Genomic DNA, 18,720 nt, shown 5'->3' on the forward strand with positions numbered 1-18,720 from the left:
GGTGATGAATTAACTACCTCTCTTGAGTCATCTGTCCCAACGGGATAATAAAAAAGTACGTTCTGAGGCTCGCTGTTTATGAGTCAACTCATTTAACATGTAAAAGTAATTTCTAGCTTTGAAAAATGTTTTAAAATAAATTTGAATTTACCGAGACAATTGTGATTTCTTTTTTTTTTGTTCCGTATCATTGTTCATACAGCTGTACTTACACTGACACAACGATGCAACAAAAAACCCACGGCCCACTGCTCACAAGCATCATGAGGAATATTATTTGCTGAATGGCATAGAAGCTAGATTATTAGAAGAAGATACACTGATACTGGATTTGTTGCTGCTGTCCCACCATGTGGCTGATTTAACACCCTCTGAAAAGTTTCAGTGTCAAGAGTCTGAAGTAAAAACATAGTTGTAGTTATGTATCCCTATCATCTTCAGCACTGTAGAGCCATCTTCTGTGCCAGTCTAGCTTCATCTGGCACCTGATTCATCAATAACTGGGCATGGCAGCAGCACTTCTTAGTGACTTCCTTGTCCTTGTTAATAAATCACAATTGTCAACTTATAGCAAATTAGGCGAACTCTGCTCTCTTAAGCCTCATTTTATTTAAATTAGGAAGATTTATGATCCTCCAGGGTATAATACACCTTCCATTACTTCCATAGCTAGTAATCAAGAATATGCCTGTCAAAGTCAAAGTGCAAGGATTCATCATGTGATTTTTAAAAAAAATCTCTGGTTCTTCTCCTATGAGTATGAAATTTAATTCTCACTGGACATCTGAGATTTATTTTGCAATTATATTCATTACCATGTCAATTCCGATAGTCCTTCTAAACCTCTTCATACATAAGCACTCTGAGTTTCAATGGTCTTTTGAACTTTTAATCAATGACAGAAGATGCGTCATTCATCCATCATGGATTCGATTCACACAGCACATCTCTGAACTGAGTCCAGAGGTGTCATGCTGGATGGGGCACGTGCTCTAGAGCTTCCAAGGTTACTCGGTCAACTCCCTGATGCAGATCACTGTCTTGGGAGATGTAGAAGAAAAGTATGGACACTGAAAATAGTTGGTTTTGCCCAGGGTTGCCTCTGTGCATAAAATCCATCCCACCAAAACTGAATTTAACCAATATCCATGAATGATAACAATGCCTTTAAGGACCTATTTATTTTAAAATACATGTTGCAGCGAACACAAAGCTTTCTCTCTCAGGCTATCAAAAACCAGTGGCTCTTTTTTATCATGGACACTGTAGATAAAGTTACAAAGACTGGACATTTGTATAGAAAACACAATTCCTATTAATAAGAAATAAAAGAAAATATAATTGTTGTATTTTAAACTTACAGCTCAAGGCAATTAACCTATGCCTAAAATTTTATGCCTCAAGCCGTAAGTTTAAAATACTTAAGCTTAAGTTATAATCTATTGAATGCAGTCTAGACGGGAGAAGAGGGACATGTCACAAGCAGGAACCCAATGAACCCTAACACGAGGCAGGGCTTATGTGGTTAAAATACCGCTCCAAAGCACTCACTAGACTTCTGAACTAAATAGAGCTAGAGATGCTGGAAGAGTCACAGTCCACCTGAAGAAACTTTTTCTGCTGTGCCCCTGCCCGTTTACGATTCAGGCTTTTGGTGGCGAACAGTTCTGTACTGATAAAAGGTCTCATGCTGAAACAGATGTTATATCAGCAAAAATAATAATAAACAGTATAATCCGTTTCACTGGTGGAAGCTGTTTAAAGCTTCCCCTATGAGACTTGCCAGTTCAGAGACACCAGTGATCCTTTCTAGCATAAACCAAGACGGTAATTTGACAGTGGGTTGAACCGTGACAGGTAACCCTGGCAAGCAGCAACGTTTCCAGAAGCAAACATGCAAGCGGATTTTTCAGACTACTCAAGGAATCAAACACACTCACTATGATAACGAGCAAAAACACGGCATTTCTTTCAGAGGTGCTCAGGAGGATGAGGAGGGGACCACCAGGGGGCACGGAGACAGGCACCTGCCCTGCGCCAGGTCAGCTTTGGGGCCTGATACCATCAGCAGCAGAGCGCAGAGAGCTTTAGTACAACACCTGCAGCATCTGTGCACTTACCCCTACAGAGTGACCTACTAGTTCTCAAGCTAGTCTGGCATTATAAAATTTCTATTACCAAGAGAGAGTTTAGTCTTCTACAATAAGGAAAGTTTTCTTTTCAGCTTAGCCTGCTTAAAGGAACATCACCAACCGCATCATCCCCAAAGAAGAGGGGAAAATAAGGCAATTAACCTCCTAGGACAACCTCTGTTCATGTTCTTGGACAACAAAGAACCCAAAAGCCAAAATGTCAGGTACAGTCAATGTCGAGAAAGCCTCAAGGATAACAGACAATCAGAAGAAAATCTAACAGTGAGGATTTTCAGCTGTGACAAACTACTTCAACTGATTCAATTATGCAGAAATGGTGGGATGCAGAAAATTAAGAGCTAATTAGAGAGAACTTATTAAGCAGAGTTATAGCAACCAGCAATCACCTGAAATACAGACAAACCACAGAGAAAAAAAGCCCTTTTATTTAGTGTGAGGGGACCAGGCAAACATAAGACTAAATGCCAATAAAAACTTCTCCTTTATGCTGGGAAAAGAAAGACTGGAAGCCTGTCCTCTTAAGATGTTTAGAACTACACCAGAAAAAAACAAGTGGGACGAGAATAATCCACGTTGACAAAAGAATGAATATGGTAGTGCCCACCTGTGGGTACGGCTTACTACTCGCTTTAACTGCTCAGTGACTTCTCCTGATGCAGCACTGAAGAAACAACAGCAAATGCCTGAAGCTGCTCAACATCTGCTTTCTAGCTGGCCTAACAAAAATGGGAATACTTCTTCATAGTTGGCTTTACTGTTAAGAGCCCTCATTAGGGCATGCCACAATACATTACTATGTGTTTTACAAGGCTTGTGGTAGGTGTATGCATGCCTCGCCACCTTCAGCCAGCAACTGTGGCCATAATCCCCCCTTAAGCCTTTCATTTTTATGCTCTTCTAGATATAATTCTCCATTTTCTTTAGACCTACTGCAACACAAAGGGCAAAAAGAAGGAAACACAAATCTGACCGATGCATAGTAAGTTTTACAGAATAAGCACGCAGAGGAAAATACTGTGATTTCTGCAGGTTTCTTTCTGCTCTAGGAGCTTTATATGAAATTATAACCACCTACTAAAAATCTATACATAAATGTAGGTCTACTCATTTTACGTGGCCACCCATTACTTCTCATCCCTAAAGGCTTTCTGCTTTATTATACTAAGTGCGGAAAAATGCTTCTTTGCCATACATTAATAAGTATTTTAAGGAGGGTTAAAACAAACAAATAAAAAAATAAACCACCCCAGATCACATAAACACACACTCCAGGAGAAATTATCAGAATCAAAGTTCATGGTAGAATCAGCTGCACTGGTTTCTTCACAGGAAAACTTGGCACTGAGCTTACATTCCACTGTCTGTTCCCCCCGACCCCGACACTGGGAGAGGAAGGAGGCGAAGACAGAGTAACACGTAAAGGCAGAGACGTTCGCTCTCCTGTCTCATGTGGATGAGGGCAGGCTGGTTTAAGAGCTTCATCCAATTTCCTCTCCTTTTGCAATTCCAGCTCAGGGATTTATTTGTGCACTGACTGATGTATATGGGGAGTTATATGCATATATTAATGCATCCAAAGAAACAAAAGCACAGCATTCCAATTCCAAACAGTATTAGCCTACAAACAAGGCACAGACTCTCACACAGCTGGCATGCATCAGCAGCCAAGCTCTGCACTGGGTTACATCCATATAACCCCACCCAAATCAGCATAACTAAGTGAGAAACTGGCCCATTGGAATAAACTTGCACCGTGTCCGTCTTGAGCTGTGCGAGCTGGCCAGGATATCTGTACACCAGCAAGCACTGCCATAGCTACATTTTAAGATCAGTTCTGGTTTTGAATACTCTTAACCCAGCCATTATTCTAGGACTCTGAAAAATTATTCATGTAACACTACAGAACTATATCTACACAGTGAAGTGCAAACGCAGTGCACTTCATTTGCCCGTGCTTCAAGCAAACGCAAGGCTGCGTGCCCTTCCGTGAGCGAGTGATACAACTGGTGCAGTGCTAACTCCATGCTAACCTTATGAGGTCTGTACTGATATGACTTCTTATTAGCCCTGTGCTGAGCAGTCAGAGCTTCTGCTCAGCTACACCTATCTGCTCAAGAGCTGGCACAGTAGTTATAGCTGCATACAACATGCGATAGACACAAATCCCGCACATCCCAGAGACACTTTGATCGAAGAGCCTCAATTTCAAACCCTGTTTTCAAGGATGAAAACCTGGCACACGGGGTGGGGAGGAGGAAGAGCCAAATTCCTAGCAGAACTCTGGAGCCAGCTTCCTCACTAAATATCATTCTGGCTTCACTACAATGCCTCCCACCGCAAGAGTCTGGCTGCAAAGAATATCATCTCTCCAAAGCCCAAGAGCTTTACCCAGGATTTTTCCAATTGTATCTGTCATTCTGGATGACTGGTGAAATTGCTCAGGCCCTCAAGATACTGCAGCGCTGCTAGAAAAGTCAGGACACTGGCTGAACTCAACAGGGAGGTGAACAGAGCAGGATAAGACTTACACAGCAACTCTACCACAGACACGCATCAGCATCTGTTGCCTGAAGTGTGGGACATGTGCTATACTAATTTTGCCTATCTTCACTCTACATTTCAGACCACTTTTGGTATCAGCAGAAACCAGAGTTGACAAACATCCTGCATCCCAGTGACTCAGGCTCCCATTTATCTGAGCAATCAATGCAGCTGTGGCAATGCCGAGGCAGGTACTTCATTTCACATGTCAGGTTGGTAAAGTTCTTTCTTTTCAAATAAAACACAGATGTATTTTAAACTCTTTTTCCTCAGCCCTACAAATAACTCCCTTTGGAAGAAAGACAATTATTCTCCTTCATTTGTTGTTACCTTGGTTTTAAGATAAAAAAGTATGAAAGACGCAAAAAGCAGCCAAAAAATCCAAAAGGGCATTTTTAGAATACAGCAATGGCCAAGTACACACTGAGCGTTGGTTCCACTCACCTTAGTTTTCACTATAGCTATTCAAGTAAATCCTTTCTCAATGGCTTATTGATTGCAAGTTTGATTATTCTCTGGAATTCTAACACCCATAGACTTAATTTTACAATATCAAAGGGAATACATAAAAGCTACACACTCTGCAGGATAAATGAATTAGTGTGGTACCGTTATCTATTTACCAGCCCCCAGCTGCACTCACACACACTTGCACTGCGGGTGGCCAGCAGCATTTAAAGTAGAAGAAAGCTTCATTTCTCTACTTGTAATCATACTTCACCATCTAAACCACACATATTATTTAAATAATCTTTCAAAGAATGCTAGGGAAAAAAGAGAAAAAAAAATGCTGGACAATTACACCTAGGTCTGTGTTTAATATGAAAACACCAAGTTTCATAACATTAAGAGATGTTTCCTGCTAGCCCTCACGGCACCCTGGGGCTCAAGCTTGTGCAGCCTGCCTGCCAGTCACCACTGGTGGAACTCTCGCACCATCTCCCACTGTCTTTGGGGTTTCGTCCCCAAACAACAACTGAAAAAACACTGTTTTAACCATAGCTAATCTATAGCAAAGACATTCAGCAACCATTTTAAGGAAAGGCAGCAGCAAAGACAGGTATCAGCACACAGGCTTCCCCAGTTCTAAGTGAACAATCCACATTTCTGCCATCAAACACAACTGCTGGGCCCACTGGTCTCTCAGCTCACGTGGCCCATGAGTTAACTCACTTTCAACTTTACTCAAACCCATCATGGGCAGCACTACACAACACTGGAAGCCCCATAAGGTATGCATTCAATAGCAAAAACATTTTTCCGATAACGAAAAATAAGAGATGGAGCCACGACCAATGTGATATTGAATGATGAAACTTTAGGTTTTGCCACTTCAGATAACTGGCATAAGTACCTAATTCCATCAGGCACTAGTTTAGCAACTAGCAACTTATGTAGCTTTCTGCTGGCTGTCCTGCTGTTTTATTTCTGAAGGCCAGCATGAGCATAGGAACACCAGAAAGCAGGCTGGTACCTGCCTGTCCCTTCCCAGGGAACTTTACAAAGCCATCAGCTCATTTGAATGAGCTTACATTTGAAAAAGGGGTGGGTTTTTCACTTTATTGATGCACTCTTCCACACAGGATTTTTTTCAAAATCTACATCAAACAAGGAAAAACAAATGCTGAGAGGGCAGATTTAGGGCAATTTATCAAGGTCTGGGAAATAGCTTCCAGATGGATAGAGCTGTTTGGTGCTGGATGGTGAGAAGGAAGCAAGGTATTGTTATTGAATTAGCATGAATCTCTGGTGGAGAACCGCGTGGTAGATAGAGTGCTCCTTTCATATGGTTTGCATTAGGACCTGTCAAATTTCATTTTTATTCAAAAACCTGTGGTAAAGACACACAGTTCTTTTTTGCTTATTAAATTTCCACCAATTCTCCCTATACTGTTATCCAGTCAGTATTTTTAAACTCTGCTCTAAGTGCCATGGGTCTGTTAGCTCTTTGCTGTGCTTGGTGCCTACAAGCACACGAGTGGTTTTAGGTTTTACATTCACACACTAAATGCCACCTGAGAAAGTGTGTGAGAGAGGAGAAAAGCCGGGTGCTCTATGAGATGTTTAAACTAAGGCACTTCAAGAGTTTACCAAAACCTTCCTAAGTAAAACTATGCATGCTGAGGTCTAATGTATACTAGAAGGTGATTGCTAACATAACGAGAGGATTAGTCTTGATTATTCTAGTTAATAAATCCTCCCTTTGTAAACATGTCTTCTAGCAGTATAAATGCATCTATATGAGTGGATTTGCTAATACAGAAATAATATAAAAAAAGAAAAAGCAAAGGGCAAAAAAAGATACACTTGTAACAAACACATTTCTACTCTGAACTACCTGGATATCTACAATACTTGCCTTATGAGTAAGATATACACCAAGATTTATGTATTTTCCTGCTAGTTTTGAAAGCTTTTAATTTTCAAGTTATCCTAACAGTCACATAGTTCCATCCAAAGAATTCAACTTAGTTTATGTTATAACATCAAATTAAAATTACTGTTCTATTAACCTGAAGAGATAAACAGCCACAGCATCCCTCACTGCAAAGACAGATCAATTGTTACCAAGTACTTAGTTTCAGTTGAACGAATTTTTGACAATGCGGTCTTTTAAGATCCTACAAAGGTTACTGCTTGATACGCCAATGGGCAGAAGGATTTTTAATGAGAGGAAATTTCCAATGGCTTTTTCAATTATTTAGAATTATTATTCTTGAGTACTGTGCGTGGGGGCACTGGGGTATAGTAAAAGAAATGAGCTTTCCATCTTCCTTTTTCCAGTGTTTCAAGAATCTACCACAATTACTCTGTTGCCATCTGGGATGTATCTTAGGCAAACAGAGAAGGGAAACGGTGATATCACCAGAACCAACCATATCCTAAAACCTACATAAAATGTAAGACACGGATACTTGTGTTTACTTCCCATGTATATGTCTAGGTTTGCCCTCTTTCCTTCCATATAGTTGTTATTACTTTGTGTTTTATAAACACCTGCTTCAACTGACCAGGACTCTGTAAGAAACATCCAATGAGGCAAATAAAATCACAGTCTACAGGATGCAACCTACTTCTTTGGCCATAACATCCGACGCCCCCAGGCTGTGAACAGATCATACGCCTCATTTATTACTTATACTTAATCCTTCAGCTACTGACTACTGAACCAGGTTTCCATTTATATCAACCCTGAAACAAAGTCTTGGTGGCCTCAAGCTCTCATGATGTGGTGTTAACAGTGGGAGTTATACATTGCTACTGAAGATACTGCATTTCTTACTGGCATGATTTTCTGATTTTCAAATGTGTTATCAAGAAACTGACCCTGCAAGCTCCTGAGGCTCAGCATCTACAGGATTTCACATCTGCAGATCACTTCATGGACATGAATGCTCACAAGCCAGAGACAGCTGAGCTAGTGGTTGTGCCTAATCAGTCATCCTTCTTCTAATCAGTCTGGGTGAGATGGATGTAAGGTAGCTAAGTAACAACATTCTGTCACCATGGTCTAAACTGGCCCTTAATTCTCATCTGAACTTCCTTCTCTTTGAGCTGGCAGCCTATGGAATGGTTGTATTGCTGCTGGCAAAGGAAAAGAAATAAAAAGGAAGATAAAACCAATTTGCCATTTCATATGGATGTCTTCAACACAGAATCAGAGAATGCCCAATATTGGAAGCAACCTCTGAAGATCTTCTAGTCCTACTGCTCTGCTCGAAGTAGGGCTAGCTAGAGGAAGTCACTCAGGATGATCTGTACAATCACAGCACAGACAGACAGACATGCCTTTCCTATGGCACAGGAAAAAAACTATAGTAGGGTGTAGTTGAAAGGTCACATGCCATCTGCTTCAGTGAGGGATCTTTTGAGTTCAGTTGCCTGTAAAAATCATTTCCCATCACACAAGAGTTAAGGAAAAGAAGGGATGGGGAACACTTCATTGCTTTTCATTTGTAGTTATACCTTGAAACCAAAAGGGCAAGTGCATTGATAAAACTCCACTGGATCATTGTTGCATGTCCCATTGTTCTTGCACGGATTGGAGAGGCAGGGGTTACACTTGGACACCACACTGATATCTACCGGCTCTGGAAAGGCAAAACACAGTGTATTAATAGAGAACTGGATTACAAAATTAATACTTCCTGTACTCTCACGTATTTTTTTTCCTAATGGAATATTCACCCTGTGTCTGCAGAAATGCACATGCTGTGGGTGCAGCTTTACACAGCAGTATGGGATTCCCAGGGATTAGAGAGATTTTAAGTACTTAAATCAAGCGCTAGGCAAGTCTCAATGATGCTTATATTTTCCTGGATGTGCAAACATCAGCTCTGAAAATACATGTTACGAATCTCCAGAGAGTGTGCTTAAATATATATATATATGGTTTTCAGCAATTTTTCCTTCTCTCAGTGCTGGAAATTCTGCAATAGCAACCCCTTGAGAACTATAACATGGCATTTCTATGGCTGGTAACAAGAATGAAACTGCAGATGCAACAGCAGAAATAAAAAACACGCATAATAAAGATTTAGTTAGAGGCTTATGAGAATATTTAGGTGCAAAGTGTTCCACCATCCTTAATTTTAAGAGAGTTCAAAACTTGTTTTCTTCCTGTTCTGTCCAGAAGAATGATTATCATCATTCAGCTATCTCAGCAAAATGCAAAAGACAAGTATGCAAAGATGTAAATGTGTGCAGGTAAATGTACATGGCTATATTTAAATAATATAACAAACCACATTTTTAACAGAAAAACAGAGGCAGCGATGTTTGTGGGTAAGGAAAATTAACACAGAACAATACAATATTATGTACATCTGAGGTATCAAGGCAATCAATATTTTATTGTTGAGATTTTACAGGAAGCTGGTTTAGACTGTTACAGTTAAAGAAATGGTGATTTTGAAGTGGCTATAATTCTAATATTAATGAGTTTATGGGTTTTACATGAAAACAATAAAACCTAACACTTTAAAATGGCCTAATTTATATCAGGCAGTAAAGACGCTAAAATAATTTTATTTCATTTTTAAGGGAATACATTTTAAAATAACGTCAAATTGGTCCTGTGCTAACCAGAACTAAGGCACAGAGCTTCTGTTATTGCAGACAAGGAGGAGCAAACTGTGAAACATCCTGAAAGTGAAGAAGCTTATACTTCATGTTGACAGCCTGAGAGAGTTGGGGTATTCAGTCTGGAGAAAAGCAGACTCCGGGGAGACCTTAGAGCATCTTCCAGTACCTGAAGAGGCTACAGGACTTCAGATTGGAGGGGGGAAGATTTAGATTAGAGATTAAGAAGAAATTCTTCATGATGACAGTGAGGAGCCCAGGTTGCCCAGACAAGTGGTGGCTGCCCATCCCTGGAGGTGTTGAAGGCCAAGTTGGATGTGGGGCCTTAGGCATCCTGATCCAGTGGGAGGTGTCCCTGCCCATGGCAGGGTTTCAAACTGCTTGGGATTTAAGGTCCCCCCCAACCCAAACCATTCTATGATTCTATGTCAGAGAGAAGGTGGAACTGTACAAGGTTACCAGACACGAAAAAATCCCTTCCAGTCCAGGGTTTAGTTTTGACTGCCCTGCAACCTTCACTATTAACTGCTAATGCTTGTACAGCACCAACAGGGGGTAAGAACGTAACAGAAAGGGGTACCAATGAGCCTCAGCTGAAAATCACCTGCAATGTAAAGGCTATATCCTAATCGTACACTAACAGTGGTGTTACCAGGGCCACAGACTGCAGAGTGTAACGTGCCCCAGTCTGCTAACAGGGCGCAGCTGGCCGCACAGTGCAACATGCTATAACGACGGAAAAATACACAAGAAGTAATAAATCCAAAAGAATTACATAAAAGACCATTGTTGTCCTCTTCTGTCTTTCTGTTAATGTCTAATTAAATACCACACTTGTTTTTAACTTGGACTTAGGACAGCAAAAGGAAATAACCTAAATTTGTGGCACTGATGGGGTTGGAATGAGATAGCTGGGCTACTTCTGTCTTGAAGGTGGAATATACAAAGGATATAAGAAGGTAGCTCTGAGGAAAGCTCATGAGACAGGCAGCAGTGCTGCTTTTCTAGATTTAGAGGTCACCAAGCCAGAATTTGTTCTACTATTTATTTATTTCATAATACACACTCGTACGTTTTCCATTTATACGTATGGCATAGATCAAAGCTAATCAATGTAGGAGCTAATAAGAACAGTGTTAGTTCCTAGCAGTTAAGTAGTTCATTAGTTTGCCCTTGTGGACTTGATTTATAAATCCATATAGCAAAATGCCCTCAGCCCAGCACATTTCTTTCCTCTACTGCATAACTAGGAGGGCAATTTAATAAAAAGCAGAGCTGAGTTTGCATGACTTGCACATTACATACTTTTATTTTCGTGGCTCTGTGGAGACATAACCTTCTGCTTGGTCACAGGCTAAACCCATAATTTTAACAAGAATAAGTTAACACTACTTTTTTTTTTTTTAACGTATAAGTTACTGGAGGTCACAGAGGACATCTGTGCACAACCTTTATACAAGCATCTCAGGAATCAGTTTCAGCATGGGCTGATTTCTGCAGCACCAGCTCAGGCTTTTGGGGGTGTCCAACCTACCCTGAGCTCTGTGCTAGCAGTACTTGAGCTAGGACTGAATCTACACAAGCAGAAGTACAGACCTGTTCGTGGGCATTCTGTGTCACCCCACAGACAGTCTTGCACTTCTGCTGAGAGGCACTCGTCACAGCTGCTCCTCAGCGATCACAGGGCAATGCAGCTGTAGGACAAAGTGGGGCACGTGGCTCTAGCCTGGATGTAAACCTGCACTTGGCATTGGAGGCTTTGAGCAATCTGATCTAGTGGGAGGTGTCCCTGCCCATGGCAAAGGGTAGAACGGCGTGGGCTTTAAGGTCCCTTCCAACCGAAAACATTTTGTGATTCTATGATTCTGTGAGAAAAGGAGCTTCATGGAGTATACTGCCACTAGTCCAGACCATCAGCAGTTTCCGCTTGTCCAAAGGGCACCTCCAAATCAATGTTTTCTCTCCTTTTCTATTCAGACAAAGAGAGTCATGGAGACAGTTGGGACAGTAGAAAGCCCACTAGCTTTCTGGTAAACCAAGCTAATATTTACATTAAAAAAACACATATGTTTTTAATAGTCTGGATCACAGGTTTATTTATTTCTTGCCCAAGAGCTGCTTGCTTAGATTTGAGAAAGTGAGTGTAACTAGTGATATATCACAATTTCAGAATGAAGAAGTCATCTAACTGCCCCTTTTGGATTAATTTTCAGACCCTGTTTAATATGTAAATATGATCATTTTCATTGTTTCACTTGGTGTTAACAAGTACAGTGGTTTGTATTTTTTGTGTTTAGGGTATATTTGTACTTCACATTCGAGAGAATATTATAAAGTCTTTAGTTCTGATAATTATAGTCAGAGTTCTGATAGTTTTGAGACAGACTTTCCAAAGTAATTAACTATAAGGTTACAGTTATTAAAAATATATTTGAAAGGACATAAAATACAGCCCAGGCTTGGGAACTTGTGTTCTAACCCCAACTCAACACCATCATTTGTTTGTTCAGCAGTTTAATCCCAGCCTCTATAAAATCATGCTGCCAAGCATTACTGTAAATGTGCATGGCACTCTGAGAGACATAAAAACAAGCTTTATGCCCTCATTTCCATTTCTAAGAGAGGCTACTGACCCATCTTTTCCACTATAAATGTAGCTCCATCCTCATGTACTTGCCGGCAACCTAAGCGAATCTCCAAAACTTTTTACAATAAGAACATACAGGAATATCCTAATCTACATTCAGTAACAAGTAACTTATTTCATCTACAGAAAAGGCGGCCTACAGGAAAGCTGGGGAGGGGCTCTATATCACAGAGTGCAGGGATAGAATGAGGGAGAATGGTTTTAAGCTGAAAGAAGGGAGATTAAAACGAGATCTTAGGAAGAAATCTTTTCCTGTGAGGGTGGGGAGGCCCTGGCACAGGTTGACCAGAGAAGTCTTTGATGTCCCATCCTTGGAGGTGTTCAAGGCCAGGTTGGATGAGGCTTTGAGCAACCTGATCCAGTGGGAGGTGTCTCTGCCCGTGGCAGAGGCTGGAACTGGATGGGCTTTAAGGTCCCTTCCAACCCAAAGCATTCTATGATTCTATGAAAAATATGCTCCTCATCATTTGTCTGACTGCTCTCTAACACAGCATACCTGAGCCACTGACTACCCCTAATTGTTAATAGCTGCATCTCAATCCTTTTCTGAATGCACGTACACTGTATTCAGACATGAAACATTGTCCACGATATGCAGTTTCTCACACAGAGTGGGATGAGGACAGTTTACAGATCTTACACGAAAATGTAGTTTTGGTAAATATTTGCTTTCCAGAAGAATTCTCAGTTTCTCAGTTTTCAAGTAAATGTACATAATAGCTAAAGTGCTCTATATTTTAGAAATAACCCTTAATTTACCAAAGTTTTCTGGGGTAGGTAGAAAGTCCAAACCAATTTATTTGCTCAAATAAGTTCTAACAACATCCTATATGCTAACTTGCCATTATATGATCTGGTGAGAACAACAGGAACATTAACTCTTCTGCGGTTTGCTCGTTTTCATAGAATCATAGAATAACCAGGTTGGAAGAGACCCACCGGATCATCAAGCCCAACCATTCCTATCAAACCCTAAACCATTCCCCTTAGCACCTCGTCCACCCGTGCCTTAAACTCCTCCAGGGAAGGTGACTCAACCACCTCCCTGGGCAGCCTGTTCCCGTTCCCAATGACCCTTTCTGTGAAGAATTTTTTCCTAATTAACTGCATGTTGTGGAAGAACACTTGGAAATGCAACTGGAATGTAATGTGATGGTTCAGAAAATGAAAGCCAAACCCAGCTCCTACCCAAACTCACTTTAAAACCAAACAACTTCCAAGAATACAGAGCACTGTATATGAGGAAAAGCAATAGGACAGAAGAGAGAGCCGCCAGCTTGCCCTACCTTTGCACTGGAAGTGGTGGGTCGGTGTCGTGAGGAGCAGCCTGTCCACCATGGCATCAGGCCCACTGCAGCGGGCGATCCCTGGCTCTTTGTAGCCTGCCTTCACCCACTCAGAAAGCCAGCGAAGGTTGCAGTCACAGTGCAAGGGGTTGGTACCTAGAGCCCTGGGGGTGTAAGACAATTAACAGCAGTTATTTTGGCTTACAAGCAAAGATAACATCCCTGATCATTAAGGCACATTTTATTCTCTGCTTTTACAGGAATGCTTTACTTCAAAACGTGGGAAAGATCTTCTGAGTATTCAGGAAGTCTTTTAGATTTATCTCCTCCGGTATTCCCACTCTTTTCCTTTCTTCCCATCATTAGTTAAGGAGGTTGTATAAATACCTAACAACAAATCACTTTTTCAAACAATAAATCAGATTTTCAAACAATTCTGCGTGAGCAATGTCGCCAGACAGATTGCTTTCATCAAATTTATCATGTTGGTTTCTTTTATTTAAGTCTTTGGCCTTCAGGAGCACATTCTAACAGTGAATTGTGTAATGTAGTTTGGATCTGATGACTCATGTTAATGTCTCCTCACTAGATAAAACATACACACAGATGATATCCCTGTTTTCAAAACCGCAATCTGGTGTCTGCTAAGTTTGTTTATAGCTTTGAAAACACATTTGCTGGTTAACCCATCACTTGAGTTAGGTCATATGGCTGAAGTAGATGCATTCAAGCAGCATAATTATAATTCACAGAACTTTATCTAACCAAAGGAAAACAAACCTTTTTTACCTGAAATGTAGGTGCTGCTTTGACTAATTTATACTATTTTTTCTCTTAAAGAAAGTGTCTTTTTAGGCAATCAGTCAATTATAAAGGGCAGGCTTCAGAAAACTCAGTTTAAAAATAATTTTTGAAAGTGTGAAGAAATGCATGTTGGAAGTCAGAATTCGTTTTGCTGGAAGTAAATGTTAGGCTTTAGATGTACAACACCTGAATTGCCATGGGAAGAAAACTAACTAAATAAAGATTAGCGTAGGGAAGAGATACTAAAGAAAACAATGACTGAAATTGGGGTTTAGATGTTACTGTTTCTGCATATATTATAAACTACTTTTAAGACAATATTTTATACTCGAGCTTCTTTCAATTAAAACACATCAGACGGGATATTAAGATAGAAACCTCAGTAAATTTGTTGATAGGTTTCTATTGGAGTGACTAATGAACCCACTGTGCCCTAGACAGATTCATAATGAGAGTTCATAGGTTCAAATCCTGTCTAGGGCTCATTCATCAAAATTAAATGTGTACTGCAGCACGGTATTAAAAAATATCCATCCATTCCTTTTGTAAATCCATTGCTTACAATGGAGAAAAACCTACTGGGTTGACTTTTTGACCCTGTAACTGTGATCAACTGGCTCACTTGCCCAAGGTCAAACAAAATGCAGCAGTGAAAGCTGGACTGAGAAATTAACTTTAGTGTTGAGCAACTGCCATATATAAAATGGGAATTGGGAGGCCAACATAAAGTTTGTTACTGTGTTAGTTATCTTTATAAACTCGATTAGAAATAAATGCTCTACAGACACCAGAAATGATTACAGATGATGTTGTACAACTACAAAAAATATCATGTGTGCCTTTCTGTTTTTTTTGTTTGAGGCTTTGGGGTCTTTTCCTTCATTTTTAGGAACTACAGTGAATTCCTCTATTTTCATTCATGAGTTCTAACATGCTCTATTTCTTTGCTTGTTACAGTAAAATATTTCCAGAAGGTAAAAATATCTTGTGCTGTAATGAAATACCATGAGCAGCATTTTCAAAAATGTGCAGACAGTTGGGGTTTTTTTTGTTTTTAGGCAAGTTAGAATAAAGTCAGTTAAAATGTTAGCAATGACAATATGGAGAAACAGATCAGGAAGCAGCTTATTTTTATAGGTAACTAACATAAATTTGAGTAAAGATGGGCCTCGAAGGCGATACGAGGGCTGGAGTACCTCCCATACAAGGACAGGCTGAGAGAATTGGGGTTGTTGGAGAAGAGAAGTTTGCGGGGAGAACTTAGAGCAGCTTCCAGTACTGAAAGAGGCTACAGAAAAGCTGTGGAGGGGCTTTTGATCATGGAGTGCAGGGACAGGATGAGGGGGAATGGTTTTAAGCTGAAAGAGGGGAGATTTAGATTAGATCTAAGGAAGAAAATGTTGTCCTGTGAGGGTGGTGAGGCCCTGGCACAGGTTGCCCAGGGAAGTCATCGATGCCCCATCCCTGGAGGCGTTCAAGGTCAGGTAGGATGAAGCTTTGAGTAACCCAATCCAGTGGGACGTGTCCCTTTCCATGGCACGGTGGTTGAAACTGGATGATCTTTAAGGTCCCTTCTAACCTGAACCATTCTATGATTCTATGAAAGATGAGATTATTCAACAGGATTGGGTATCTGAGCTGTTTATCGAAAACACGTCTGACAGAAATACCTGCTGTACGCAGCATCCACTACCAAGGGTTTCTTTGTGGAGTCCCTGGAAGTCATTTTGTGTGGGGGCAGTAAGTGGGAAACCACATCAGCTACAGACTGTGTGTCAGCAAAAGATTGTGAGGACAGCAAATGCAGGGATGGACCTAGCTGAGGTCTCAGTTCTACCCCAACAGATCTGGGGTTCTTTTTAAGCACTGATATATGTGATCCTTCAGTAGTGCTGTAACATTTTTACTATTGCCCTGGACTAAACAAGTTAATAAATTCATGGCTTAAATAGAGGATTATGTGATTCAAGTAAATAAAGTAATACATAGTAAACAAAACCAGTGTGTGTGTACTCTATTCAAACCTTTCTCCGTCTTCAGTGAGGTATATCAAGTACACAGTTTGTTATAATAGTTACATTACAACAAAATGATGTTTACAATGTAAAGAAAATTTGGCGACCATTTTCTTGCAGGCTTTAAACAGCTACGGAAAAAGTGACTGAAGTATCTAGAGCTCAGTTTTGTTCTCCCAATTACAAACTAATTTAAAGCTATTACAAAAGACTGACTGAAATCAATAGTTTTGTCTATGCTACATGGATATTTCCTTGCAATTCGAAAGGTTAATTTGATATCCTCCCTCTCGCACACCCCCAAGACTATACTGATACAGAGGGCTCAGGCTGATCATCCTGCTCAACACCTTGGTAGTAAGCTCTCTCCAGCCATAACACAGAACCTCCTCTTAGCCACACAGCTCGTAATTTTAACACATAATTATTTTTACCCATGCATCTTCAGTTTGATGAGTAGGAACTCCTTGTATCATTTTCAAAATTATTCCAACTGCATGCTTGCTCCTCAAGGATCTATATAATAGGAAGAGCTCTAAGTGAATTTATTTTCAATTATCTATGACTTCATTGGAAGAAGCACAGCCTTCTCTGGCATGTGAAGAGTAAAATCATTGCGGTTGCTAAAAGTTTCAGAATCCACTTTAAGAAACTGGAAAGCGCAATTGCACTGTAAAATTCAATTGTTCAACTGTGCAAATTACACCCCAGACAGGTCTTATTTATTTTATGGATCCTATTTATTACTGTTCATTTGAGCTTTGTGTATTTTACATTTCTGGCAGCACACACATCTAAACAGATAGACTGCAGTGATTGTATTGGGCCAAAGGGGGTTTTATCACTCCCCAAGGTGAACGGTTTACCCAGGAAAATTGTAGCTGCACTTCATTTAAAGTAAACCTTGAGGAAAATCCAAACAAATGGGGCATGATATGTTTATGTCTTGAGTTCTGAAAATACCCTCAGAAGCCAGATTCCCAGTATGTAAGGTGTCACTGTGCTTCCAAAAGAAGATACAGCGCTTCAGCAGAGTCAGACTTGAATTCCAAAACAACATATAAAATGACTCCACTATCCTGGGAACATGTTGAAGAAACACATTTTGTACCAATCGTATATTTTCTCTGACTTAGATACCAAAGTGTCAGCTGGAAACAGAGAAGGTTATTTCTCAGTTGAAGTTGAAATTGCCCAAGTTCCTCACATACAATTTCTACCCCTACTGATCTGAGATATCTTTATTTTTATTGTCTAGAGAGAAACTGAGACAGAAAGGCGTTACACAGAAATAAATAGTCCAAGACCGTATTGCCTATCCAGAAAACATGTAAATCGAACCTTGTGTTCAGGTAAGGGTGTGTTTAAGGTTGCAGATATAAAACCCATGTTAAATGCACACATATATGCTTGTATGCCTTGATGTGTATGCATCACCATCAAGTTGCATTCATAAGGGCAGCATCAGAGCAGAAAATATCCGTCTCAACTTGTGAAACTACTCGCTTTACAAAATGACCAAGACATAGCCAACCCTCTGATTACTTGAGGACAGTAATCAAGAAACATGCTACACAGAATTACTTTTCCTTTCCCTGCATTGCCTAATAACGTGCAGTATCACACATTATCTCAGTGAAAAAACATTTTCTGTTCACTCTTTAGGGACCAACTGTTACACTTCAAATTTATTTTATAGCAATTGCACCTATTTGTCTTTACAGCTCTTTCATCAACTGAACCATGTTTAAAAATGTCCTCGACCTCCACCAACAGAATAGCAATTTCCTGAAATATCTGAAACATCTACTAATTTTTACAGGTTATGGAATGAAGTATTGCTGCTGTGAAATGACCAATTTCCATATGATTAAATTGATATGTCTGAAGCAGTGATTCATCAGCAAGTTCATACACTGACAACATTTCAGTATGCAAATCATATGACACTTATTAAGCAAAGTATTCACATTTGCTTAATATTTGCTCTTTGTGGGAGGTTTCCTATCTCACTTTCAGACCATAACGCACACTCTGCATTTCACACAGACAATGCCGAAAGACAGCCTTAAAAGTCCACAAAAGAGGGAACTGTCAAATTTGCTCATTTGGTTTTCCTTAAGAAAATACTTTGGTAACTAATAAGAACAGGTCCTCAACTTTTTTTTTTATTTCCTTTGAACAGATGCACT

At 40.1% G+C, this 18,720-nt stretch overlaps 1 protein-coding gene across 2 annotated transcripts in view; it reads right to left on the reverse strand.

Annotated features, from left to right (window-relative positions):
* The window catches only part of SLIT3 (slit guidance ligand 3), a 504,299-nt gene that overhangs the window by 64,841 nt on the left and 420,738 nt on the right, over positions 1–18,720 (reverse strand). For both annotated transcript variants that reach the window (XM_069869312.1, XM_069869313.1), the window contains 2 exons: positions 13,710–13,873; positions 8,661–8,785 (listed from right to left, as the gene is read on the reverse strand). In XM_069869312.1, coding sequence (XP_069725413.1) covers positions 8,661–8,785; positions 13,710–13,873 — 289 coding nt within the window. The remainder of the gene's footprint in view (positions 1–8,660; positions 8,786–13,709; positions 13,874–18,720) is intronic.

Source organism: Phaenicophaeus curvirostris, chromosome 15 (genome assembly GCF_032191515.1).
Source record: "Phaenicophaeus curvirostris isolate KB17595 chromosome 15, BPBGC_Pcur_1.0, whole genome shotgun sequence".
In the NCBI taxonomy this organism is placed as follows: Eukaryota; Metazoa; Chordata; class Aves; order Cuculiformes; family Cuculidae; genus Phaenicophaeus; species Phaenicophaeus curvirostris.